The sequence below is a fragment of the Colias eurytheme genome, chromosome 17 (genome assembly GCF_061535395.1).
Source record: "Colias eurytheme isolate Ceu_HAF_F1 chromosome 17, ilColEury1 Martin Lab GWU primary, whole genome shotgun sequence".
NCBI lineage: Eukaryota > Metazoa > Arthropoda > Insecta > Lepidoptera > Pieridae > Colias > Colias eurytheme.
In genome coordinates, this window is record NC_142996.1 from 1,103,099 (window position 1) to 1,130,842 (window position 27,744).

The window sequence follows — 27,744 nt, forward strand, 5'->3', positions numbered from 1 at the left end:
CTTATAAGATGTCCCTCGAAGTGGTTACCCATCTATAAACTGACCGCGATATATATTGCTTAACCCGTATTTCGTGACCCAATAAAAACAACATTAGTTTCTCAATTGCATCTAAAATGTACTGAAGTTATATATTACGTTATTCATTACATAAAAGCACCATAATTTAAAGTTCTGGTGAAACATTTTTGAAGTGAAACTTTTTTATCGGGGTTGGAAAAAAATTTAGTGTAACATTTTTTCGTTACGCGTGACATTTTTCCGTTACGCGCCATCTTTTTCTTATCCCTACCACGCGTGATTCGACGTATTTCCGTAAAGTTGCATATAGTAAATTATTTTTTGAAAAATAAGGTCATAAAGAAGTTTCACTTCTTACGTGTGTACACTAGTACACGCACACATTTTTTCTTTAAGACATTAAAAAGCTCAGACCATTCATCTCTATCGCATTGCTACAACTTATAACATCCAAGTGGTCATCTAAAAGATTGACTTCATTTGACGAAATAAGTAACTGAACAATTTCGATCCAATATAGAGGCTCACAAACGTTTGTCGTTAACTAGCTTTCCGCCCGCGGCTTCGCCCACATTTTCAAAGAAAACCCCGTATATTTCCTGTTCCTGTGGAATTTCCGGGATAAAACCTGTTGTAAATCCAAGTTACGCTCTATTTGTGTGCCAAATTTCATTGCAATTCATTCAGTTGTATTTGCGTGAAAGAGTTACAAACATCCATACCTTAGAGTACCTACGGTTATATATTACAGACATATATACTTACAAACTTTCGCATTTATAATATTGAGTAGGATTAGTATGATCAAATCTGAAAGAATGACTCGTCTCGTTGACCCATTAGATTTATAGAGTATTGAACCAATCGCATATAAGATCCTTAATGGAGTGAGGGAGTGAGATAATAAAACTGAACTGTAAGAGGGTGAAAGTAATGCCTTATATCAGAGGTTCCCAAAGTGTGCGCCTTAGAAAGTGAAGAGGGGCGCGGTGAGTCGATCTGCTTATATTCACGAGTACCTTTTTTGAGCGCTCGAATCAGTAAGAAACATAAGCGTCGTAAAATGACATACAAGTTTTAAATCTACTACGACGATAGGTACCTACTTACGTCGAGTGCATTGCCTTTAACGTGTTTTTTTTTTTGGGTGTGTAGGGCGCCGTGACAAAAAACTTAACATGAAACTGCGCCGCGAGCTGAAAAAGATTGGGAACCCCTGCCTTATATTTTTATTTGTCCATTGTGACCTATACTGTATTGTGTTCGTACCAACTTTAATTTTTCATGTTGGTCCTTTTCTGTTTTAGAATAATTTTGCTTCTGGGTACGTTTAGGAATTCAGTTCTCTAATCTTTTTGAATCTAGATGTAAATGTGTAACTTTTTTTTTTAATTCTTTAAATGTGCAACTTTAAGTGCCTTTAGGTATATCATTAAACTACGAACTTAAAAAAAGTTTTTTTTTCTTGTTAATAGCAGTTTTATTCTAGAACATAAAATGAGATTATTTTTTGTTTTTAGTTTGATCATTTTTTACATATATTTGCGTCTATTCATTTATGTCTTTGACATCTTTTGAACTTAAGATTTTTTTGACGTGACAACGTCTTATAATTCGATATAGCCGGCTCATGCGGCGTTACCTCGCTCTGAGGCGTTCCATGTAAGATTTGAAGTGCAAGCGAGAGCGTGGAAAGAGCGACAAAGAAGCACAATCGGACGTTGTCAGTTGTCACGTTCAACTATCGTCAGTAAACCGACTTTACAGACAACCAATTTTTTTCTTTTACATCCGTCCTCATTTATTTATTTATCTTCCTTATCTGTGGAAAAGGAATGTAATATCTTATATAGTCAAAATGTTCTAAGATCATTTTATTACTCATGAAGGGAGTTGAAACGTGATTTGGATTTTGGGTCCATAATATTAAATGAGATTCGGTAACAATAGGCTGATATTAACTAGTTTGACGCGGGACTTTCTTTGAATATTATAAAAATTCTCTTTTATAGAGTTTTGAGATATTGTAACTTTTTAATTTTTAAATATACGTACTTACATCTACTGATTCATGATATTTTGTGTACGTATGGTATTGAAAAAGCTCAGAAATTATTGTTTTTTGTCTTTGACTATGAAATATTGTTTCACTAGTAGAATTTGTATTTTTCTTCGGAAACGACGAGAGGTTCTAATTGTAGCCTTATTTATTTACTTTTAAATTCAGTTTTTAATTGAGATGAAGCTGTGTGGAATCGAATAACAATAATTATTAAATTTGACGGTTTTAATTGACTACTCCTGTTTATCGAATTTTTGAATGAATCAATGAATAATTAATGAGCTAAAAATTTTAATAACGATAAATTTTTAGTTGTACCCAAAAAAGAGTACAAATTTAGCATATTTTTCAACATGAAAGAACATAATATTGAAAAAATAAGCGCAAAGGTTCGGAGAGTTAAACTTAAATACCGTATGATTACATTAGGATCCTGGGAACAGAAACAGGTGGAAGATTAATTCGTGTTTGAACGATCTTATATTGGCTATTCAGATATAGTATATTCATATTTGTATAATAAAATGTAGTATTTTCTTTGCCTGTATTTATTTATATGTGAAATTTTTCAGTAAAATTTTAGTATAAACCTTCTAAAACCTCCCTCTCTCTCTGCAAGAAGTAGTTATAATTACTATAAGTAAGTATAAAAAGTTGGAAAGAAATATTTATCTTTTGTTCAAGTGACGATTAATGTAGCGGATAAAATAAGTTTGAAACATTGTATCGTTAACTTGTTCGATTATACGTCACATCATATCAAGAAACTACATAAAAACTACTCAAACTTTCCGCAAACATTCGTTACATTCACAAATACCCACACGCACACACACACAAGTACGCATGTACGAACACATCCTCACTCACACATTCAAACACAGCGCAAACACAACTCATAATGTGATCTATTACCAAAGTGAAAAGGTACAAAGTTCCTCAACAAAAAGCTCTAACAACGTAAACTATCGTGCGACCACATTTTGTAATGTACCCACATTTTTCATGAATATTCAACTAGCTACAGTTAAGACGCGCTTTACCCGGCAGATGTCACTCCGACCCTTGTCATGGCCAGCTCAACCGTGTTTCTTAATTACAAGCTCTATTTTGTACTAATCTATACTAATATTATAAAGCTGAAGAGTTTGTTTGTTTGTTTGTTTGAACGCGCTAATCTCAGGAACTACTGGTCCGATTTGAAAAATTCTTTCGGTGTTAGATAGCCCATTTATCGAGGAAGGTTATAGGCTATATTATATCATCACCCTAAGACCAACAGGAGCAGAGCAATGCGGGTGAAACCGCGTGGCACAGCTAGTTTTCTAATATACTGAGAATCTGCATAAATAATTATTATTATAGTGTTTTTGTTAGTGGTTTATAGTTAACACGGTTTATTATCTTCACTTGTGTTTGTATCTATGCTTGTATGTAACGAGTTGATTTTGACCCACTTTAGACGAACAGAATTAATTCAAATTTTGTAAACATACATGGGTTGATCCAAAAGTAATGATAATCAATATTAAACAAGGTCATTACAGTTAAAATTATTATGTATTCCTCTAGATAGTCTTCTAACTAGATAATATACATCGATATTTTTTTCTTAAACTTAAAAAAAAAAACTTTGACTTCATCCACAAAAACCCCTCTACTGCGGCCATCACTTCGCTGTCGTCTTAAAATTTCTTGCCTCGAAGGTGTTTCTTGTGCCGAGGAGAGAGATAGAAATAACTAGGAGCTAGATCTAACAAACAGGGTGGGTGTTCAAGCATTTGGAATGCCGATTTTTGAATGGCAGCCATTGCAACTGACGCTTTGTGATCTGGTGCGTTGTCTGGGTGAAACAGCATTCAAGCCCGCATTTTGCCATGTCTCTTTTCCTCACTAACCTACCGCAATCTTTTAATTTGGTATGTGTAGTAAGAGCCCATTATAGTGGCTACCTTCTTAAAATATCCCACCATAATTATTCCTTCAGCGTCCCAAAAAACTACCGCTTTAATCTACCCCACTAATTTTCACTTTGAATTTCTTCATCGTCACTTTGGAAGCTCGCATCCAGGCCATTGATTGCTTCTTGGTTTCAGCATAAACATGGTGAACCCGGGTAACGTCCATGATCACAAATCGTGACAAAAAATTATCCTGATCTCATAAAAAATTTGGAAATTCACCCTCTAAATGTCGAATCGTTGTTTCTTCTTTTCGTCGGGAAACATTCTGGCACTCACGGTTCACATTCAAATTAATGTAAATACTTGGAAACGTGGCCTGTTGATATGATTTTTTTGTGATAACTTAGTGAGTACATGAGCAAGCAAAAAATATTTATTTTATATTTTTATGTGCACAGGAAATACCCAATTATCATTACTTTTGGATCAACCTAGTATAGGTATCGGTAATAATAAAATCATTTCATGAGATTTTTAAACTATATTTTTTCTCGTGACTGTGCTCGTTTAGGTGGTAGAAAATTAATTTTCAAATGGTCAATGATTAAGTTACATATTATTATTTACTCAATTACGTCTCAGAATATGAAATTTAATTTCTTCAAAGTTAAAGATACAGATTACATAGATACAGAATTATAGATAGAACTAAGAGTTCCTCAGAGGCTTCTGCGGTAATTCAGTTACCCAAAGTTTTGGCTTAAAGATTTACGAATTGAAGCCGTAATTTAATCTTTAGATTATTATCAATATCAATCAACGGTATCAAACAATTTTCCTAACTAGTATAATAAATAATAAATAAAAATGTAATAGAACTTTTTTTTAGTATTTGTATTAGGTAATAGATGAACAAAACGACAGATAACCGAAATTATTTATCGAGAAATTTATTCCTTGACTCAGCGTTACCTTTTTCTTAGATTCTATACACCGTTTAATTTCGGTGGTGCTGGAGCAAACAACAAGAATTTACAGATATCCTGAATTAAATACTTAACAACCGATATAACACGCGTTTTATCCTTACTAATATTATAAATGCGAAAGTAACTCTGTCTGTCTGTTACGCTTTCCCGCTTAAACCTCTCAACCGATTTTGATGAAATTTGGCACAAACAATTTTTAGACCCCGAGAAAGAACATAGGCTACCTTTTATCAAAACACCACGCGGGCGAAGCCGCGGGCGGAAGCTAGTTCTTTATATTTTAATCGATATCGAATACTTCGAGCGTGGTAAACTGCTGTGTTGTGAATTTTTTTATCACATAAAGTAGTTAACAAATAGATTTATTTACATCGGAAATTGTAAACGTCAAATGTTTCAGACATTTGATCTTTGATTTTATATGAATACAATATAAGAACTGGACTTATACGTACGGACGGTACGGTACAACGTGAACTTGACCGATTATTTTATTCCTTACTAGCGGTCCGCCCCGGCTTCGCCCGTGGTACATGTTTACGTTTTCTCTACATAAGAACCATCCTCGTACTTCAAGGAATATAATAAAAAAAGAATTAACGAAATCGGTTCAGCCGTTCTCAAGTTATGCGCTTACCAACACATTTTGGGATTCATTTTTATATTATAGATTAATTCAATTTGTCCCTATAAAAATTAACATACCTTTTTCAACAAAAAAAGAAGCTTATGAGAATGTACAAACGCTCACCTATTTATTATTAATCCAATCATACCTACATAATAAATCAATAACAAAGGAGGAATATTGAGCTCATTAACTATTACTGAAAGAACTGTTTGCAGTTAGAAACAGTTCAATATGAAATCGGACAGGTCCCAAAGTCCCAAACGCAATCTAGTAAGTGCAACCTCTTGACCATTCTAGGACCTAAAAAGAAAGAAATCATTGGGGAAAGAAAAAAATTACATTAAAGATCGTGACGTAATTGAACTTAATTGAGAAGAAAATTGATTTCATTTAATTAACATTTTACATATCAGACATCAGTACATGTTTATCAATAAATTACAATATTATCAAAAACTCATATTATATGAAGTTACTCTATTATTGTTGTAGGAAAATAATAAGAGAGTGATATACAATATACATTCGTGAAAAGAAGGCATGTAATGATTGATTGTGCAAGTGAAGTGCAAGTGTACAAGAAATTGTATAATATAATATTGAATTTATGTGTTAAAATGGTATTCATCTAAACGTTGAATATAATGAAAGTTAAATTTTTCCGCTCTACACAATTATAAATTGTGCCATTAAAACTATCGAAGTTAGATTACTTTTATAGTTATTATAATGAAACCGAAACGATTCTTATTTTATTTTTTCAAGTAACAAATTGCTAAGTTATGAATACCAAATTAATATTTATTTAACAAAAAATTTTTTGACGTGAATAATTTCACCTACTTCATTTTTAATTCAATATTTTTATTAACATTTAGAAGCATAGAGACGAATTAAGCATATCTAGTAGTATTATTTCACAACCATGCTTATTGAATTCACGTATTCTCAAAACTGTACCGTTTTAGGTCAAGGGTGTGAAACTTGGCAAATGTGCAAATTAGGCTTGTTCAAACAGAAAACCATTGCTTAAAACAGGGTGAAAGATCGCACATAAACCCAGACTCAAATATTTATTTATACAATAAAACGTTGATAATTAAACCTTTGAATGAATCTTAAACATTAGAATAACTAAATTACTTTTAAATACGTTAAAAAGAGTTAAAGTTTTAAACATAAAATACCTATTTGTGTGAAATCCTACTAATATTATAGGTAATTAATGCGAAAGTTTGTGAGGATGTGTGTGCGTTTGTTAATCTTTCACGCAAATACTAATGAATCGATTACAATGAAATTTAGCACACATATAGAGGGTAACTTGGACTAACACATAGGATAGGTTTTATTCCGGAAATTCTAAGGGAACTATGCGGGTTTTTCTTTGAAAACGCGGACGAAGCCGCGGGCGGAAAGCTAGTTAAATATATAAACTAGACCTCTTTTAAAGCTTTTGAATAGCCAAAATACATAAACTATTTACCACCAAAAGCTGTTTCTACAGAACATAAGCGTACAAAAGCATACATCCATTATAAAACACCTCACACCACAATAAAGCTGCCGAATTGCTGAGATATGAGCGCAAATAAAACGTAAAAAGAGCGATTAAACATAACATAAAAACCGCAGTTTTATACCCGACGATATTTACTCGTAAATGCTATTAATATAGCAATACATGGTCGGATAAATTGGGTGTGACGTCATCGATACGAGGAATCATTCAGTTTGTTTAGATCGCTACAACTCACAAGCAAAAATACAAGTGTGTATCTAATGTAATATTACTGACTGATTAGCAATCAGCCCTGGCTTCGTCTGTATTACTTAAAGCCTATAACACTCAGGGATCACGGAGATATCCATCGGCGATTTTTTTTTAATCGGTCCAATAGTTCTTGAGATTTGCGCATTCAGACAAACATTCTTGTTTATATTATTTCTATAGATAAGATCTCTTTCATTCGAAAAAATATGTTTTGTAAGAAGTATATTTAAGTGTATTAAGTAAATTAGTTTAAAAATCAACACAGACTAACGACCAAAGAAAACTTTTCATATCATAAGAAAAACAAGCTATTTGTAAGCAAACAATATGGATACTAAAATGCAAATGCACTTATGTTAATTGTACAATTGAGACGATGATAAAGTTATATGAACTCATCTGAATCTGTTACACGCATTTTTTGTGCAATAAATAATAATTTGCGTATACTGTTGTGAAACCTTCATTCCTATGGGCGAGCAAAGCCAAGGACTTAAAGCTAGTCTTTTAAAATCATAGTTGTTATCATTAAGCCTTGCTTTCAAAAAAACCTCATAAAATCAACAGACATTTTCTATAGAAACATAAAAGGCACATTATTAAATCTCATAACGACAATGCGTTTTATATAATACTAGCTTTCCGCCCGCGGCTTCTTCCGCTTTGTCTAAAACCTAAAAAAAATATTTACTAAAACCTTTCTCTTAAAATATTCTACCTATTAAAAAAAAGCATGCATAGGGATTAGGGACAGAGAAAGCGACTTTATTTTATACTAGCTGTGCCGCGCGGTTTCACCCGCATTACTCCGCTCCTGTTGGTCTTAGCATGATGATATATAGCCTATATTACTCGTAATGTAGCTTTCGAATGGTGAAAGAATTTTTATAATCGGTCCAGTAGTTTATGAGCCTATTCATTACAATCAAACAAACAAAGTTTTCCTCTTTGTAATATTAGTGTAGACTATGTAGAGATGATAAAGATGTGAATTTCAAAAATTTTCACACACTTTGTCAGTATGAACATGCATACACGTGCAACTGTAATCATATTTGTTCTGGCGTGAAAGATGGAAAGTGCCGTGTTTAGCATTTTCAGGGACATGACTACTTTGAAGTATTGTTAAGGCTGTTTATAGACGAACAGTGGAAATAAATAAATGTGAATCATAAGTTTGAAAAAGAAGTATCTATTATAAATCCACCCGAATAATTTATTGTAATTATTAATAAGTGATACAAGTAATATAACCTACATAGTTTTAAGTCGAGTTGATACCAGACCTATGGAAGAAAGAATAACCTAAGGATATGATGAATGATAAATGCGAAAACTATAGCGATCCCCAGATAATTCACTAATGTGTTGGGAACAAATAAACAAATAAAACAAACATTTATTCACATAATAAAAACCAGAACATAATTGGAAAGTTAAATGAAAAAACACGTTCGTTTACAAACGGCCTAAATGAAAATAAAAATGCAACATTGAAACTTATGCAGCACAATGTATGATGAATACAGATTCATACTGTAAAATAAATGACAAATACAGCTTCGTTATTAGCTCTTAACATAATAGCTTTTAATCAACGCTATTTTAAAGAGAAATGTACGAATGTGATTGAGTTTTTGTTGAGTAATGTTGTTGATGGATTAAAAAGCGTTTGTTCGGCTTAATTAATTATCATGTATAATACGGCTAGTTTAAAATGTGTGAAGAGTGTTAGAAGGAATTCTGTCCCGTTTTTCTTTTACCGGGAATACATCAAAAACGGCTGAACAGTTTTGTGGTATTGTATTTTTTTATTACAATTAATGTTTTTCGCGGAATTTTTTGAAAATAGAACTAGTATCTCGGCCAGAGAAAAAAAAACGAATCAAATAAAAAAGAGGTTATATGTTTCCAAAATATAAATTTAATTGGCGCAGAATTTTTGTAACAGTAATATTTTAGAGGCATTTCTTCAAAGTTACAAGTATTACCAGTAAATAAAAGATTACTAATTACATTTTAATTGAAGCCGTAGTCCAAAGGTTTCTTATTAAGCTATTTTTCTTAACGTCACATTACACGTACATTTTCCCGCCTCTAAACAATTGATCTTTTTGCCCTAGTTACTGCGTTCACATTCAAGTACAATTTTAATTTTCTGAAGCCTTTAAAATAGGTTATTAAGCAAATTGCTTTGCGGAATCCGTTGAAGATGTGGAAAATATCACTAGGCCATTCCTTTTATTCGTCAGATTGATTTTTTTTGCGTAATATGGAAAGGGTGATTTTTTCATCATAATTATAATGGAATTTAATGTTTGAAAAATAATTTTTACTTATTATAACGCAATAATCAGAATTGTTTGTTTACTTTTAGTTTCGAAGTCACGCCTCTTTATGTTTTATATTACACAATGAAGAATGTTTATAAACAAGTAATTAAGAATTAACAACTAATTAACATTAATATATACAAATGTAAATATTATGATTTTTATGCTCAATATGTACGATACAATAATATGTAAAGTAAAACAAAAAAATCCCAGATTTATTTCCATTGTTTGCGCCATTAATCACTTATCAGCTGACACGTCGTTCTATAAAAATCAGGGCTGTCACACACATTGTTTTAAAAAATATATATATTTTTTATTTAAATATAGTACTTTATAATAGCTGAATAGTACTTAAACATGAATGAGTCTGCTATATATTTTGACAAATAACAAAAGTTATTTCGCAAAAAAATGACAAATAACAACGCTATTTTAAATTCAATTATGTCAATCTTGTACATAAAACATAATGTTTGTAATAAATGAAGTTGGTTAAAAAATAATCATAAATTCACATCAACCCTGAATATAATTCCATATTGAAAATGTGTAAACCAGCCCAGAATATTTCACTCGCAGTTATAATCAGATACGAGTTACGCCAGAAGCGCTTTGTGCGAAATGTTAGTTTGCTATCTTAAATCTAAACACAATACCTAGAACCTAGTATAGTCTAGTAGTTTGTAAACTATAATTATTTTAAACTAGTTTAAGCCCGCAGCGTCACTGCGTAATTCAAGGAAAATCCTCTTGTAATTTGATGTTTCACCGATGTAAAAATAAAAATAAAGAGCGTGTGTTCCGAGCACTCGTGTCAGAAGTGATACTTCTTTGGCAAGTACCTAAGATAAAAAAATTTTCGCCTTACTCCATGACGTAACGGTGTTGCAATGACGCGATCTTGAAATTTTACTCTCTAAGCGCCTAAAGAAATTTCACTTCAAAAATAAAAAAAGACGTGTGGCACTCGGGGACTGCCGCGGTAAAGCTATTGCATGCTATGCCTTCAAGCCACACCTCCGTGCCCGTCAGAGTGGGGTGCGTGAGGTTTTTTCGTTACGGAATTTCTAGATTCGGTCCCCGCGCTCAAGGCCCGCGATAGAAGCTATGCAATAGCTTAAAAAAATCGTATATACTACGCTACGTAGCATTTTTTTTCTCTCTCTTTTAAATAAGGACAAACAAACAAAATAAAACTCCTCTGTAGAAACTACTTTCCAAACCAGTGGTCAATAATTTGTCAGTTTCACCATTAAAAAGCGCTTCTAAAATAAGTCTGGTTGAATACATAAATGTCTTGAGTTTAAGTTTGAGTTTGAGTTTATACGTATTATAGTAGCATAAAATATATTTTCACCCTTTCAGACTACTAAAATAACTTTGTGATCACGTTTTGATGGAGGCCCTGCGGTCTCAGTCGCGAAGAATGCCCGGGGGAGGTACCGTAGTTATTTATTTAGCCGACTGCAAAAAAGGAGTATTGATATATGTTTTGAAATATTACAATGATTTTGATTTGGAATTCGAAGCGTTTATAAAAGAAGTTTCTTTGAATAAATAGATGTTAGATTTTTAAAAGAAACATGTTATTAATCTTATTAGATTTAGGTTAGAAAATGAACACGTTGTTTATTTTCCAAAAAATATTAACAAAGCTCCTATATATTTTAGAAGCATAATTTATTTTGTTTGTAAAATATGAAATAAGTTATATAATTTACGTTATATTTTGCGTATAAATTCCATAAAAATAATTGAATCCCTACTAATATTATAAATGAGAAAGTAACTCTGTCTGTCTGTCTGTTACTCAATCACGCCTAAACTACTGAACCAATTTGCATGGGTATGGAGATATTTTCATACCCGAGAAAGGACACAGGCTACCTTTTATTGCGAAATATGTACCACGGGCGAAGCCGGGGCGGACCCCTAGTAGTATATAAAATGGAGCCTATATTAACATGAACTTTTGTTTGAAATAGACAAATAACATTCGTACGATGTTCTTTAAAAGTATTGTTTATTTTTGATACAAAAGTTTTAAGAAGCAGCTTGGCTTAGCATCTCACAGAAATCTGCCTCGGGGAGTTTCTGTATATAAGCCGGTCAAATGCGAGTGATGTTCAATACAATACAAGTTTTCTGAAATAAATATGTTTATAAATATAGTTATTAGGTACATTTATTATATTTTACTATAGTAGTAATAGTGGACGCCCTGTAATTAGGTGGTCGGATGATATAGTTAAGACAGCTGGACGCAGATGGTTAAGCATACATCGGCAACTGTGGCACGTTATGGGGGAGGCCTACGTCCAACTGTGTAGTAATAGTAGTAATAGTAGTAGTAGTATAGTAATAGTAGACGCAATTTTTAAAATCACATATGAACTACCTGTAATGGAAAATAAAATGGTTTATGTAATGTTTTTATTTTTGTAAACTGTTTTACTAAATAATCGCATTCCATTTCATTTTCATTCCTTTGTATTGTCATCGTGATTCTGACTGTGATTATGATATAAACAAGATATAAACCTTCTTCATCAAATCCACAAAATCATACGCTTTTAAAACATATACAACAGTGAGATAATACCTAATCTTTTTTTCTAAAATAAAGCCCGAATTTACGGACTCAAAAGCGTCCCATTTCAATGAAGAAGGAAATTGAAGTCCGAATCCGTCGCGTCGGTAACGAAATAATCTTAAATGACATCTCTGATAAATGCTCTCTAGTATCTGTTTCGTAGATAATGTATTTACTTAAAACTTTTGAAGATTTTCATTTAATCCTACTAATCCTATTAATATTTTAAATGCGAAAGTTTGTCAGGATGTGTGTGTTTGTTACTCTTTCACGCAAATACTACTGAACCGATTACAATGAAATTTAGCACACATATAGAGGGTAACTTGGATTAACACATAGGATAGGTTTTATCCCGGAAATCCCACGGGAACGGGAATTATGCAAGTTTTTCTTTGAAAACGCGGGCGAAGTCGCGGGCGGAAATCTAGTCATTGAATAAGCGGGAAACTTGAAAGAAAGAAGACGAAAAAATTTAACACGAATACTGACCTGAAAAAAAAGAAACTTTATATTTTCTTTCACTTACGTACTAAAAGGTGTAAAAATATAAATGTGAGTATAAAATAAACTATGTACGTCATCACTTACGCAGTCTAGAACAAGTACTTGTTTAGAATAACAAAGAGCACTAGGCCACGCATCATAAATTCGCGAATTACTCAAAATTGTTGAAGTGTTAACGCATCTAAATATAAGCACAGATAACTAAACTAAATATTATGTAGTAGCATGGATCTCTATATATGTATTTGAAAGAAGAAAGAAATTTAATAAGTATGTGAAAAATAGATTCACTAATTTGGCTAATTTTGCTCTTGAAATAACATGTAGGAGATCCTTCAGGAGCTCGGAAGTTCATTGGGTCTAGTTTCTAAAAGAAATTGCGACTAAAATAACAAATACAATTCAGAGTTTTCATGAACAATATTGGATGAAATCCTGTCGCTGAAATAGCAAAGTATATGAATAATTTTCTCTTTCTAGCAACGTCATAAATAGTCACAAAGTATTTTCTTTCGCAGTACTTAATTGTTTTAGCCTACTTCATATAAATAAACCAAAATTAAGTTATTTCTAATTCTTCTATAGTGAAGCTCTTAGTAAGCCTTCGAGGCAAATTAGTCTGCGGTAATGTACCGTCAGAATGGATCTAAATAAAGATTTATCTCACGCTGATATATTATCTCTTATGTTTTCGGAGAAAAACTACTGTTGCTATTTTTATTTATATTCGAGTTTTAGCAAGCGGCTTTATTATAATTGATGTCTACTGAAACTACTGTTATCTTTTAACAACAATTCTATTGAATAACTCTTTAGTTAGAAATTTTTGAAGAGAAACTTCTTTAGGCGCGTCGAGAGTAAAATTTCAAGGTCGCGTCATGGCAATACCGTCACGTCGTGGAGTTGGCAACGATTTTGGTATCTTTGAAACTTGCCAAAGAAGTTTCACTACTGACACGTGTACTCGGAACACATGCTCTTTTTTTAAAATTCTAATGTAGTTGACAAATAAATTAAATAAAAACCACCTAACATAAAAATTTAAATAGAAACTAACATCTAACAATAATACTGAGTGACGTATGCATACATTTTTAGTTTTTATCCCTGTTCAATCCCTGCTTGATCCTTACGTTGCGGGGAACGGATTTTATTCTGTAGCAGTAGAGACGTGAGATCAGATTGTTTTGCTCTGTTTGTTACATTTAACTCAACAATAATTTAAAAATTGACTTTATCATTATGAATGTGCAGTTTTACAGAGTAACATTTCATCCCGGATCTAGCAAGAAACAAGACCAAGGTAATCTTTTTTAATCTAACGTTATAAAAACATACGACTAAATACTATAAAAATTAACCAAAAAATGATACGTAATCAACAACTCGACCGATTCTAAAATTCAAATCAACAACACACAACACATGACAATCCATACTAATATTATAAATGCGAAAGTCTGTCTGTCTGTTACTCAATCACGCCTTAACTACTGAACCAATTTGCATGAAATAAGAAATTTGGTATAGAGATATTTTGATACCCGAGAAAGGACATAGTATAGGTTTTATCCCGGAAATCCTACGGGAACAGGTTTTTCTTTGAAAACGCGGGCGAAGCCGCGGGCGGAAAGCTAGTTCTTTATATAGAGGGACGAACGAAACGATTATGACTAAAACATTCGTTTAAATTAAACTTCGATTTAAACACCAACTACAAAAAGCTACGTAATCCATCCGTTTTATCCCAATACAGTTTCCGAGTTAACCGATATATCGAGAGATTGCTCACCGTGACCGCTACTTTTGCTATAAACCTCTGTTTGGTGTCGTGTGGACTAGCCTTTATTTGAATCGGATATTTTTAACGGACAGTAAAAGAGCGTTTTGATCGAACTTCACTGCTAGATGTTCAATAGTTTTATTTATAGGTTGTGTGCGATATCTATACTTATAATAAATCTGTAGAGAGGCCAATTCTGTACATGAAATATATTAAAAAAAAACTATGAAGGGGTGATAAGGGATCGCTACTGATGCCAAAAATGCAATCAGTATAATTTTTGTCTGTCTGTCTGTCTGTCTGTCTGTCTGTCTGTCTGTCTGTATATTCATTGGAGTTATCTCTCTGTCTGAGTGAAAAAGCTACATCGATTACGACTGTACTTTAAAGTCATAAAAAAGCAGTAACGCAAGTAATAAAATAATACATAAAGGTTATTTGCAATAAAGATACAAACAAATATTATTAATCCATAATGATTAACACGACTTCAAAATAAGTTTTCGAAATATACATTTTCAAATGGAAAACTTAAAAGTAATGACAATAAAACATCAGAAGGCTTTAGTGAAAGGGTATAAAAGCCACAATCTTCTATTCATTCAGGAAGATGTATTGTTTTGACCGCCATTTAAATTGCGCTCCCGTAGTAAATGTAAGGACGTTAATAAGCATTACTTCATTGCCTTTGATAATTTTTTTAACCCTTTTTTGTGGAACACGGTTAGTTGCTTTTTTAATTGTAAATGTCTTAAGATCTCCGAAGGTACTACCACAGTATTACCATTATTACCTACAGTAAGGAATCGCCTTTGATGTCGCGCGATGCCGCCGCCAGCGTAGGTAATGACGCTGCCACACGAAAATACGCTAGGGTTGCAACAAATGGGAAATAAATCAATTGTGATTATTAATATTATGATGAAATCTTTATTCATATGTACATTCAAAATAATTGCGATTATTAAATCTGATGTAATTATTTGTTCATAAATATATAATTACAGATATTGCACTACTAAATATTATTTACGTGGACACTTTATTTTTGGATGTTCTTAATTGTATATTATAACATTTAACTAAGTAATGCATTCTCATTGGGATGTACAATCTGATTAGAAAATAATGAGGACAACATATATACATAGCTTTGATTTTAATTCAACAGATACAATTAATACAATCTTTCTGAAATATTGTTTCCTTCTGGGATTTCAATGTAGATTTACATCCGTAAACCGAACAGTTTGTGCGCGCCATAATAGAATATGTAAGTACCTATGTATAATAAAATTATTACACAAAAAATACGACTGCGTCATCCTTTCGCGCTAGGTAAAGCAAACTAAGCGTGTTTGCTTTACGCGGCCCGCGTCGCCCGACCCCCGCCAGTTCCCCTCCGTTTCTCTGCACAAGTACATTCGTCGCACTACTGTAGGAAATAATGGTAATACTGTGGTACTACTATATAAAAACAACAATGATGCAAAGATTTACAATATTATATAGGGTGTCCCACTATTGGTATACTAAGCGCGAAGGGACTTGTAGTTCTGCATACACTGATCACGTAAAAAATACTTAAACAACAAAATTACGTCAAAAATTTTTTGCTAATTTTTTCCTGAAAATCCATGTTTTCATCTCTAGCTTCGCGCAGCCGGCATATACCGCTTCGCTAATGTGAGCATTTTGTCTATGAAAACATAATCTTAAACGATAGCTCACGTGCGGGTGGCAAAGTTGGGCGGGTTGCTTGTTTTGGGTGTACATATAAAGTTTTAAGAATTCATCTATTTGAAAAAAAATGCGTCTGGAATTTTATAAGTATTTTTTACGAACTCAGCGTATGCAAAACTATAACCTCCTTTGAGCTTAGTATACCAACAGTGGGACACCCTGTAGAATTGAGTTTTGGATGAATTTCAAAAGATTTTTCAAATTAATATTTAATTAATTTTCAAAACTAGATTTAAGTAAGTTAAACTAGATTTAAGTAAAGTCTAAGTTTATTTCATTGTTTCTAAACTTAATTGGAAATTTACTACAAACGGAATCTAGATAATAATATTAACATTTATGTAAAGTAGAACAGAAGGTTTAACAGGCATTGCAAATTAATTAGAATTAATATTAATCGATAAAAACAGAAATAAATATAACAAAAAGAAAAAGACAGAAAACGTTCAACAAATTTAAATTTATCGACTATAGTCTAAACACTTCAAATCTATGTATTTACATGAAAACAGTCCATAAATCGTAAAAGGTAGAATCAAACGCCCACATAAATAATAATTATCTCAACGATGCTTAAAATTCGCAAACGACACCATAAAAAGGGTTTTACGAAGATCAGAGGGCAGTGACAGTAAAGTAAATTGTTTAATGAGTTGATTTAATAGATATATATCTACTTAGTTGCAAAACGATCTGTTAACATATTATTATTACATTGCAACTGTTTGGAATTGCATAAGTTTTTAAGCTATTGCATAGCTTCTATCGCGGGCCTTGAGCGCGGGGACCGATTCGAGAAATTCCGTAACGAAAAAACCTCACGCTCCCCACTCCGACGGGCTCGGAGGTGTGGCTTGAAGGCATGCTATGCAATAGCTTTACCGCGGCAGTCCCGGAGTGCCACACGTCTTTTTTTGTTGTTCCTTTCGATCATCATCATTCATTATAGGTACTATACGTCGGTGAACTGCAGGAGTGCAAATTGTGAGAGCCATATTATTGTAGGGGTCTATATTCCTACGATGTGTGAATTGAAATGAAAATGCACGGTCAAGCTCAATCTCATTAATTGTAAAATAATATAATAGTACTAGTAAATATAATAGTAAATAATAATAATAGTACCTACTACTAGTAATATGCCATATAGATAGACTCCTGAAAAACAGTTTTTGCTATCTTAGGAGCCTGGGGTCACTGATTTGTATAATTATTATGTGAAAATAAATGTCACGTTTATTATATCACGGGTGGCTGAGTTGGTCAAGCGTCGGCCCCGGATTGGCGTGAAAGGATGCGGGTTCGAGTCCCGCCTCGTGATCGAATTTTATCTATTCTTTATAAATTTATGATTTATTTTATTTATTTATATTCCACTACTATGCCTAGTTGTGGGTTTATTCAAGTGTCGTAATTTCTTTTGACTCTTGGACATAAGGTTACTTGACGATGTTTTCCTTCATTAAAATAAAAGCAATAATATTTTGCAGATAAATGTCGATAAATTTTTGCATAGTATTATAACTTCACATTTAAATGTTAAGTCACCACTGTCATTTATTGCACGCCTCATAAGCGAAGCGTTGAGGTGGGTACTACTGTCACTTCGCGCAAAACATCTGATTTTTCAAACTTAAAATGTCTTTATGTATCATACATTGCACTTGTAAGATAATACATACACACACATATTAAGAAAAAACACTATTTTTAACGTTCATGATATTTTTGATGTCATTTTTGTTATTTAAACTAGTTAAAAAACAGTTTAAAAAAGTTCTGTCTTGGACGTCCGTGTGTCTGTATGTGCGGATCCTTTTTCTTGTTAACACGATAGCGACCGAAATACTTTACTAATCGAGTCTTTTTTTTTCTCTTACGCTTGAGTATGCTCAGGAATAGAACCCTTTCATTTTTCAGGGTCTGATTCGATGTGGTTTAATTGTTATTGAATAAACAAAAATAATAATTAATAAATATTTATTAAAAAAAAATTATGAGGCGTGCACTTTTGGATTTTCCAAATTATATTTATAAATTACTGAGATCTGTGAATTAGTCAAAGCTTAAAACAGCTGGCCGAATTCCGCGTATAATAAAACCAAGCGAGGAAATTCTGTATAAGTCATAGTGTATTTTATTCTCGAAGTCATCTCGTATCGTTTATATATCTATGGAGGAAGAGACAGTGAAATAACTCATATTATTCCCGAAAGCAATAATATAAAGGTTGACATTCTAGTTGGTGTGCTTTGAAAAATTGTTATGAAATGTTTATTGTCACTTGTTTGTTGTTAGAAAACAGTGTAAAGGGGTTTTCTTTATTGATAACACTTTTTAAACGGTTTATTTTCTTTATTATTCTTCGAGTTCAGCAATGAAACTTATGTATATATTCCATGTGATATATATATCATTCATTAATTCATATTTCATACTTTATTTTATTTTTCACGTTTTTCAATACAAGATTGATAAATTGCTTATTGTTTGCCTTATATATTTATAAATGGCTAGATAATAAATAATATCCAACGTACGCACTTATATCTTCATATCTGCTTTTCAGAATGTTTTTGCTCTATCCATAACTATTTCAAATAGGTAATATTTGCTATGTTTCTTTCACCATTAACTTAAACATAAATGAAAACACTTATTTAAAATCCACCATTTATAAACATTTAATAAAACGTTTTCACATTCATGCCTATTTAAATGTTTCAAGGGTAACCGTTTTAAACATTGCAACATCCAAAGAAATTGTAGCATCGAATGACGTAATTTCATTACTACCTTGTCCATCAACAACTGTGTCCATAAATCAATACAGAAAACGTTCGATATAAAAATACGTTTGGTCGATCCACATCAAAGCATAGCTTCTAATGTTGGTACGAATGTTTCTGGAACATTACAACGTCTTGAATATGGTTTATGGAACGTTCTAGATCTTTCGATGACAATTTCGGAAAAGTATAGCGAAAGGATGTGTTTGACAGTTTATTTTGTTAGATTGATAAAAGTGAGTCATTGTATTTAGCCGTTTTGTGTTAAAGGTGGAATAAATATTTATTACCTATGTATTCAATACTCTCAGTTGGATAAAAAGATAAAAGAACAAAAGAAACAAATGTTATAAAGCATTTGGCTATTTGAATACCATAAAACCAAAAATATCAATTTCAAGTCGTTTAACATCAACAGTTACAAGTCCCAATAAAACGATAAATTTTCAGTCTCCACGTGACCACGCTCGCTGCAGCGTGTGAAACTTCGGGAAAATAAAATAATGAATAAATCGCGTTTAAAATCCGTTAAAAATCTTATATTTCAGAAGGATACATTTTCATAACCTCTGTAATGGTAGTCTATGGGCGACGCAATTTGCGTCTCTATACCATTAAAAAGGACCTATAAAGCTATAGGGTACCTGTAATAGTTGAGGACCTGTGCGAAGACCCCAGGGTGCCTGTCGAAGAAGTACTCATTGAGGACGGGGTCGTAGTTGGCGAGCGCCTCCGTCAGCCGCGACAGCCGCGTCGCGGGTATCTTCTTCAGCGTAGCTTTGTAGGTTTCGTATCTGAAAAATATTAAAACATTGTTATTTATTGGAGAAGGAGGTATTGGATTTAATACTATACGTTCGATTCGATGCGACCGTCAAATCATCATGAAACGTGCGTAAATCAATTTATACGTTGTATTTTTGAAACGTATTTCACATATTGGCTGCTTTGGATCGTATAGATCTATTCTATAATTTTCTAGATAATTTCAATCGAAAATAATATCCAACTTCATTAGCTCTATAAAAACAAAAATAATCAAAAATATATTCAAGAATATTATTCACGTTGGCGTTGTTTTAACGCGTGTGTCAATAAATCAATAAATATTGTTTTGTTACTTATTTATATTTATTGTAATTATTTTATACCACTGTCAACTTGATAGAGATGGCCGATATCATAAATACGGATAAGATTGAGAAATAAGACTGTAAGTCCCACTTAATTAGTGTTTTATTTGATTTAAATCCTCAAAGCTCTTTCAAAGCTCAACTTTGTCCTTCTCTGTTCTTAATTAATTTGTTGACGAATAAAAGTATCGTGTAGAGTGTAGACATATAGGTTTTTGTACAATATATTATATGTTGACCTTTTACCATATCCATACGTAGTATATTATTATTAGTCTGTGTTAATAGTATAAATGTGAAAGTATGTAACTTGTTTCTTTTTTCACATCACTACGAAGGCTACCGAGCGATTTTAAACTGTGACTTCTGTGATACTTGGGAAGTCGTATAGTGATATTTATAAGCTATGTAGGTGAAACTACAGCATGCATATGTAGCAAGAATTTATTGGGAAGAAGATTACAAATTAGATATTTATTCGCTTGAATCCCGACGACTATATTTTGTTAAGAACTTAAATTTTAAACAAGTGTAAGTCGTTTTATAGCTTATATGAAAACACTTTGTATACATTTCGAACAAGATGTGATTTTACGACGACATAATACGACATAGTACATTTAGAAATTTAATATTCACTAAGATGAGTTGAAAACAATTAAAAAACATATCCATTAAATATGTCATATGATTTACAATTTGAACGAAACTAAAGATAATGCTGTATTGGAAATTCAAGATTATTTTGCGAATAAAATGTTTTTCATTGCCTTTTTTGTCGCTATCCCATAAAAACGACATCATTCATGAAGTTGGTTAACATAAACAAAACAGAATGAGAAATTAACAAAACAAGGTCAAATGAAATTATACGAACTAGTAATGACAAAGATTTATGACCTTTGAAATGCCCAGAGCAATATATCTACATAGTAATATTCATATTATTGCGTACAAACTGACAAGCGAATGTGTATTATTCCTTATCTATGTAGTTGCAGAAATGGGCTATAGAAAATATAAGTCGTGTTTAAAAGACGCAAGTTTGAATCCCGCGACTGTATTTTTTACTATTGGGTATCCTACACGTGTCAGAAGTGAAACTTCTTTGGCAAGATTCAAAGATACCAAAATCGTCGCCTTACTCCATGACGTGACGGTATTGCCCTTATATATTGGTATTACTCTCAATGCGCCTAAAGAAGTTTCACTTCAAAAATATTGTATTATTCTTTTATTTATTTTTTATATTCTTCGTGTAATATGATATAATAAATATTAGTTTCTATGGGTATTTTAAAAATATAAGTTTATAAGTAGATAGTGTAATTCTGAACTAGAAATATTTAACTTCTTTTATATAGATTTCTATAACTTTGCTTTAAATGAAACTGAACACTCTTCTCTCATTTCCTTTCCTACCAGGTTGCCTGGCAGAGATTGCTGTGTAGCAATAAGGCCGCCTATTGTGCAAAATTTTTGTACCTCATTAATTTGTACCACATTTCCTACATTGTTTTGTACAATGAAGTGTTATAAATAAATAAATAAATAAAATGAAATAATTAATAAATGAATAACGTATAATTGCATTTTCATGAATTTATGTTCATTGTGCATTCACCATTACAATAATTGTTACAGATAAATAGGAGTTAATTGCGCGGGAAATACAGATAAATAATAGAAGCCGCTGACCAACCGTGGTTTTGGAAAACAATAGTTCACAAATACCGAATATTTAAGTAATTAAATGTGGTATACGCGAATTTTATTGTATGTATTAAATAATTGTTTAATCATTAGTTGATTCATTGAAATGTACGATTAAAAACCGTATAATGTGTAGATAAATAATATGAATGAATTAAATTTAATCTGTGTTGTCAGAATGTAATAAAACCTATACCTATTTATTCCCTAAGACATCTGTTCCATTAGACTATTTTACGAAGTGTATTATGTATTTTTGTATTAGGTACACTTATTTATTAGTACCTAATGTACTGGGAGTTATTTTTGCAAGCCGCGTAGCTACGCTACATAGATAATACTAGATTTCCGCCCGCGGCTTCGTCAAAGGAAAACCCACATAGTTACCGTTCCCGTGAGATTTTCGGGATAAAACCTATCCTATGTGTTAATCCAAATTACCCTCTATATGTGTGCTAAATTTCATTGTAATCGGTTCAATAGTATTTGCGTGAAAGAGTAACAAACACACACACATACATTTACTTTCGCATTACAAACTTTCGCATTTATTATATTAGTAGGACATATCTAGTAAGGCGCGGGTCAAACACAAGCGGCGCGGGCGCGGGCGTGCCATAAGCGCACCTCTTGAATCTGTTTTGCACCACGTCCTTCTTATACATTTTGTATGAAAGAATTTTGGAAAGGCGACGAGGCGGCACGCCACGGTTGCGCCGCGGGCGTACCGCAGGCGCGCTTCCCCCATCGCATCCAAATAGAGGTCAATTCACGGGCATACACAATCAAAAACAAATCGGGTGGTAGGAGACGGTAGCCTGTCAGTCAAAAATGTGTTCTCTCTGTGTGGAATTATATAGAGCTGCTATTACATACCCTTCTTCGTTGTGTTTTTAAAGGTGAATTGAATTAATCGATGAAATGATTTACACAGGTGATGGCAGTAGGGAAAGTGAAAATGAAGAAGAGCATAATGAAAGTTCCCATGTATTTACAATGTCAGAAATAAAGATAATCCTGATTTTGATTGTGTTTTTTATTTATTTGTAATTGTAATAATATTGTGGAATGATCAGTACTGTAAATACTTTTGAACTGAGATTTTAATGATAAGATTTATATGGTTTAAATGTAAACCTGTGTTTGAAAACCATATTTTATCTATACTAATATTATAAAGAGGAAAGGTTTGTATGTATGTATGTATGTATGTATGTATGTATGTATGTATGGTTTTCACGCATAGACTAGGTACTGGACCGATTTTGATGAAATTTGGCACAGATAATCTTTAGACCCTGAGAAAGAACATAGGCTACCTTTTATTGCGAAATATGTACCACGGGCGAAGCCGGGGCGGACCGCTAGTACAATATAAATTTTGTGTTATTTTAACCTTCTTTTCTTCCATCATTACACCAGTACTACTTTAAAATTACTTTAAAAGTACTATAAAATTTTCCAAGTAAATTCCAACATTTCCAACAAAGATATATTTGCAATCGTGGGGTTATCCTCGCTATTTACTTACAAGGAATTATCAAAACAAAATCGTTACTTTCAAATCTCTTTTAGCACAAAAAACATAATTTTACTAAATTATGCATGAAGAAAATGCATTTAACCACTCTATATAAATATCATTTTCGGACGCCAACAGCGCGCCCGATGCGCGCCGGCAGCGCGCCCGAGGCGTGCCGGCTGGCGCGCCCGCGGTGCGCCCGATGCGCGCCGCGCCGCTTGTATATGTCCCGCGCCTAAAACACTTATAGTGAGTACACAAATTATTTTTAAGGCAACAGTTAACCATGTGAATAAAACATCTTTATTAATACAAATGAAATATTTAACTCCTATACATAGTAATAGAGAACTATGAACGTAATGAGTGAGATCTTTTGAATGGAATGATGAACGTGTGAATGCAAGAGAAATGAATCACTCCTCAAGGATTTACGTGGATGCAAGTGTTTCTTAGAATAAAAATATAAGATGGATGCCAGTTCTGAGTCAAAACTTACGAGAAAGCCAAGATAGTCATTTAGAAGCATATAGTGTTATTTATTTGATTTACTTTCATTTACGAGCCAATGCGATAAACAGATAGACAGACATACAGACAAATTGAATACAAAGTTTTATTGATGAGTAAATAAAAAGTTAAATATTTGATTAAAAACCGATAGAAATTTTCAATTTAATTTGCAAGCATGTGATTGAACCAACGTATTAGAGGTTTTATTACTCCTATGCTTATGAAATTACATACCTACATACATTCTTTGGTAACTAAATCATAGACGGACAAGGTGAAAACGAAATTAGGCCAAGTGCATGTTAGGTACTACTTCAAATGGGTATCGGCATCGTGTTGCAATCAGCAAAGTATAGGGAACAGAGGTTGTAGCCAACTTCCAAAGAAGAAGGTTCATGTATTCTCTTTATTTTTATCTACAAAAGCCTGCTTATTTTTCTATTTCTATCTGACTTATATCTATCTGACTGACCGGTTGGCTTGGTTGGTAGTGGCCCTGCCTTCCAAGCCAGAGGTCGTGGGTTCGATTCCCACCCGGGGCAAATATTTGTGTGATGAACATAGATGTTTGTTCTGTGTCTGGGCGTTAATTATCTATATAAGTATTTATTTAAAAAATTATGTATACAGTATGTTTATCAGCCATCTGGTTTCCAAAACACAAGCGAAAGCTAGTATGGGATCAGATCGTGCCGTGTGTGAAAATTGTCCTGGATATTTATTTATTTATTATTTCTTTAGGTATAAAGAGCCTCAAATGAATTTCACTCGCAAATAATAAATCTCAAAAAACAAAAACTAAATCTTCAATTTTTGAATATTATTAAAATTCAAAAACGATTTGATAAAGTTGAAAATATGATTAATATTTATACCGTAGTTAATTAATGTGTTTAACGTCGTCAAGGTTAAAAGCCAGCAAGTAAAATAAACAAAAATTCTACCAAAGTAACATTGTTTACAAGTACTCTAAATAGGGTTGTACAATTGTGGTTTTACCAAAAACACAATCTTTGAGTGCACTCCAACGGGAAATAAGTCGCAATTTTCCTTATTGGAGGCAATTTTCCGCAAGATTTAATTTGATAGCAGAATTTTAGATTCCAACTCTTGGTGTATGAATTCTTATGCCACCTGAACGATTTAAAAGCTATTTTCAATTTCTCACGAATCTTTATTTGTATTTGAGATAGTTTAAGTTACATTTTGCTTCGTAAAAGTTGATTAAATGTGTAACAAAGTTCCTCCTACTATCATCAGACTAATCTAATAATAATAAAAACCTATTTAATTAAGACGTTTCATCGATCGGATTGTGTAAAAAAGCGCCGCCACCACACAACATTAAGCTCCGGTTAATTTAAGTATTTCAAAAAATACATTTTTAATAACGACGTTTTACCGATTCTTTTTACAGTGATATTACCTACCTACCTACACCTACAGAAATAGAAAATTGGATGATAAAAACTTTATTTAGAATGTTAAGAGGGCTTTTTTTTAAATAAACAGAACCCTATCTTCCCTAGATAAAAAGAAAATTAATGAGATTACTATTTATTATAATATAAACAAATAAATTTAATACACAAACTATATATATATATAGGTACAAACTATATTGTATAACATTAGTCATTTGATGTGCGAATAGCTCTGCAGGATATGTAAGGTCTAATCCTAGACTAACACCTTGGCCACGGACACCTGACCGGCGGCGCGACCGACGGCGCGACCGGCGGCGCGGCAAGTCGCGCGGCGCGGTAAGCACGCCACGGGCAGTTGCGTTCGCCGCCGCGACCAGTGTAGACGAGGAGACGAGATAGCTTTATCAAAGTTAGCTCGACGTTGTTTGGAGAGTAGCAGCTTTTCTGCTCAAGATTTAATGTTTGGAAGATATAGTGGAGTACACGAATTAAATAGAAATCGTGTTACAGACGGAGAATTCCACCAAAAATATGAAAAATATAGGCATGATGAAAAATTATGTTGCGGGTGGCTAGACTTCCAAATAGCTGGTCTAGCTAGAATTTCTGCAATAAAAGCTTCCGTCTCCATTTTCGCGAAAAAAAAAACAAACTATTTTAAATTAAGTTCGCTCCGGGAGTAGTCGCCGCGTCTGCCGCTCGACTCCGTGGCCTGCGCCCTAATAACTCATACATTTGTTTCGATCGCTAGTCGTGCCGCGCGATTCGCTCGGGGAAATTCGCCGGTCGTCTCGCTGGTCGCCGCTGCGCGTGGCATGCCCAGTACATTTCCATACATTTGATTCATTCGCAAGACGCGCCGCCGGTCGCGCCGCGCGAATTTTCGCTATAGCGAATTGTCCGTGGCCAGCACGTAACAATGGAACTCGGAGGCTTGATGCTCTGAAATCCCGGGAAAGCCCTCGTACAATGAGATATTTTAACCAACTTAATAGAAAAGGGTAAAAAGATACCTTTCGGGCATGAAAGAAAAAGTTTGTAGAAAAACAGTAGGTACTTACACAATATATTCATTTAAACTAACTTTAAATATTAATATGATCATGGTATAGTCGTATGCGTGGTACACAAGCAAATTTTCGAAAATGTTCTCATCTCTATGTATAGGTATATCTCTCTATCTTTAAATTATGTTTCATTTCGAGGAATGCCAAGGCAGGACTTATTTAATATAATTTAAACGTTTATGTTTTAAAAGTAATAGAAATTGTTTTTTTTTTAAGTTAACAACCCTACGCTATATGCTAATTGGTAATACATAACTATTTCCTGAAACATTCCTCATATTATCTAACAAAATAAACAAGTCTAGATATTCCGAGAGTTCTTAGAACAAAATAAATATCATTTCTAAGACCCCATTATCATCATTACGCCCTAGTTTTCACCCTTATAGAGGGGTAAATTTATTCACTATCTATTATTATATTCGCAAACTATTTATGTTTTAGAAACATGCTTCAGTCGAAGGTTATTTGTGTTGTTCTGAATATATACGAGTATTAAATCTTCTAGAAAGATCGATTACCAGCGCCTATTCCAACGCTTAATATGACTGCCACTTGCTTAAAATATCAACCATAATTCTACAGGGTTGCCATCTGCTTAAAATAATTTCTATATTTTTGCCTTCACTTTACTGTTACAACTGTATTGAAGTAGCATTTTCGTTGTGAAAGACTAGTGGATAGGATTGCCATCTGCTTAAAATAATAACTATGATTATATATTACACAGAAACAAAGGATGGTATAATAGTTACATAATTAGCCGAGAATTATACAGTACGTTCCCGGACATCCTTTAAACTGGGGATAACCCCGGAAAACTAAGCCGGATGGAAACCCTCGTTCCTTTGAAAGGTTCCTAAACATATGATGTGCCATGTCTCTATTCACTACATACTTAGGAAGATTGCAGATCAACGGGACCCGCTATCGAATTACGAAATTATGAGTTACTAGATATATTGAACCCACGGGTAAAATCAAGCATCATCACTACATAGTATAAAACAAAGTCGCTTTCTCTGTCCCTATGTCCTATGTATGCTTAAATCTTTAAAACTACGAAACGGATTTTGATGCGGTTTATTTTAATATTTAGAGTGATTCAAGACGAAGGTTTTAGTTAATAATTTATTAGGTTTTAGAGGAAAGCTAGTTTCTTATAACTCACATGTTATTCTGATACACCGGTACCTATATTACTGTAAAGATGTCAGACAGGAATTGATCAATC

The 27,744-nt window shown here is 33.0% G+C and overlaps 1 protein-coding gene across 1 annotated transcript in view; it reads right to left on the reverse strand.

The window, feature by feature from the left end:
* The window catches only part of LOC149900973 (potassium voltage-gated channel protein Shaw-like), a 147,988-nt gene that overhangs the window by 97,341 nt on the left and 22,903 nt on the right, over nucleotides 1-27,744 (reverse strand). Inside the window, exon 2 of the mRNA XM_090111983.1 lies at nucleotides 19,780-19,929. Within this exon, the coding sequence (XP_089968109.1) occupies nucleotides 19,780-19,929 (150 nt within the window). The remainder of the gene's footprint in view (nucleotides 1-19,779; nucleotides 19,930-27,744) is intronic.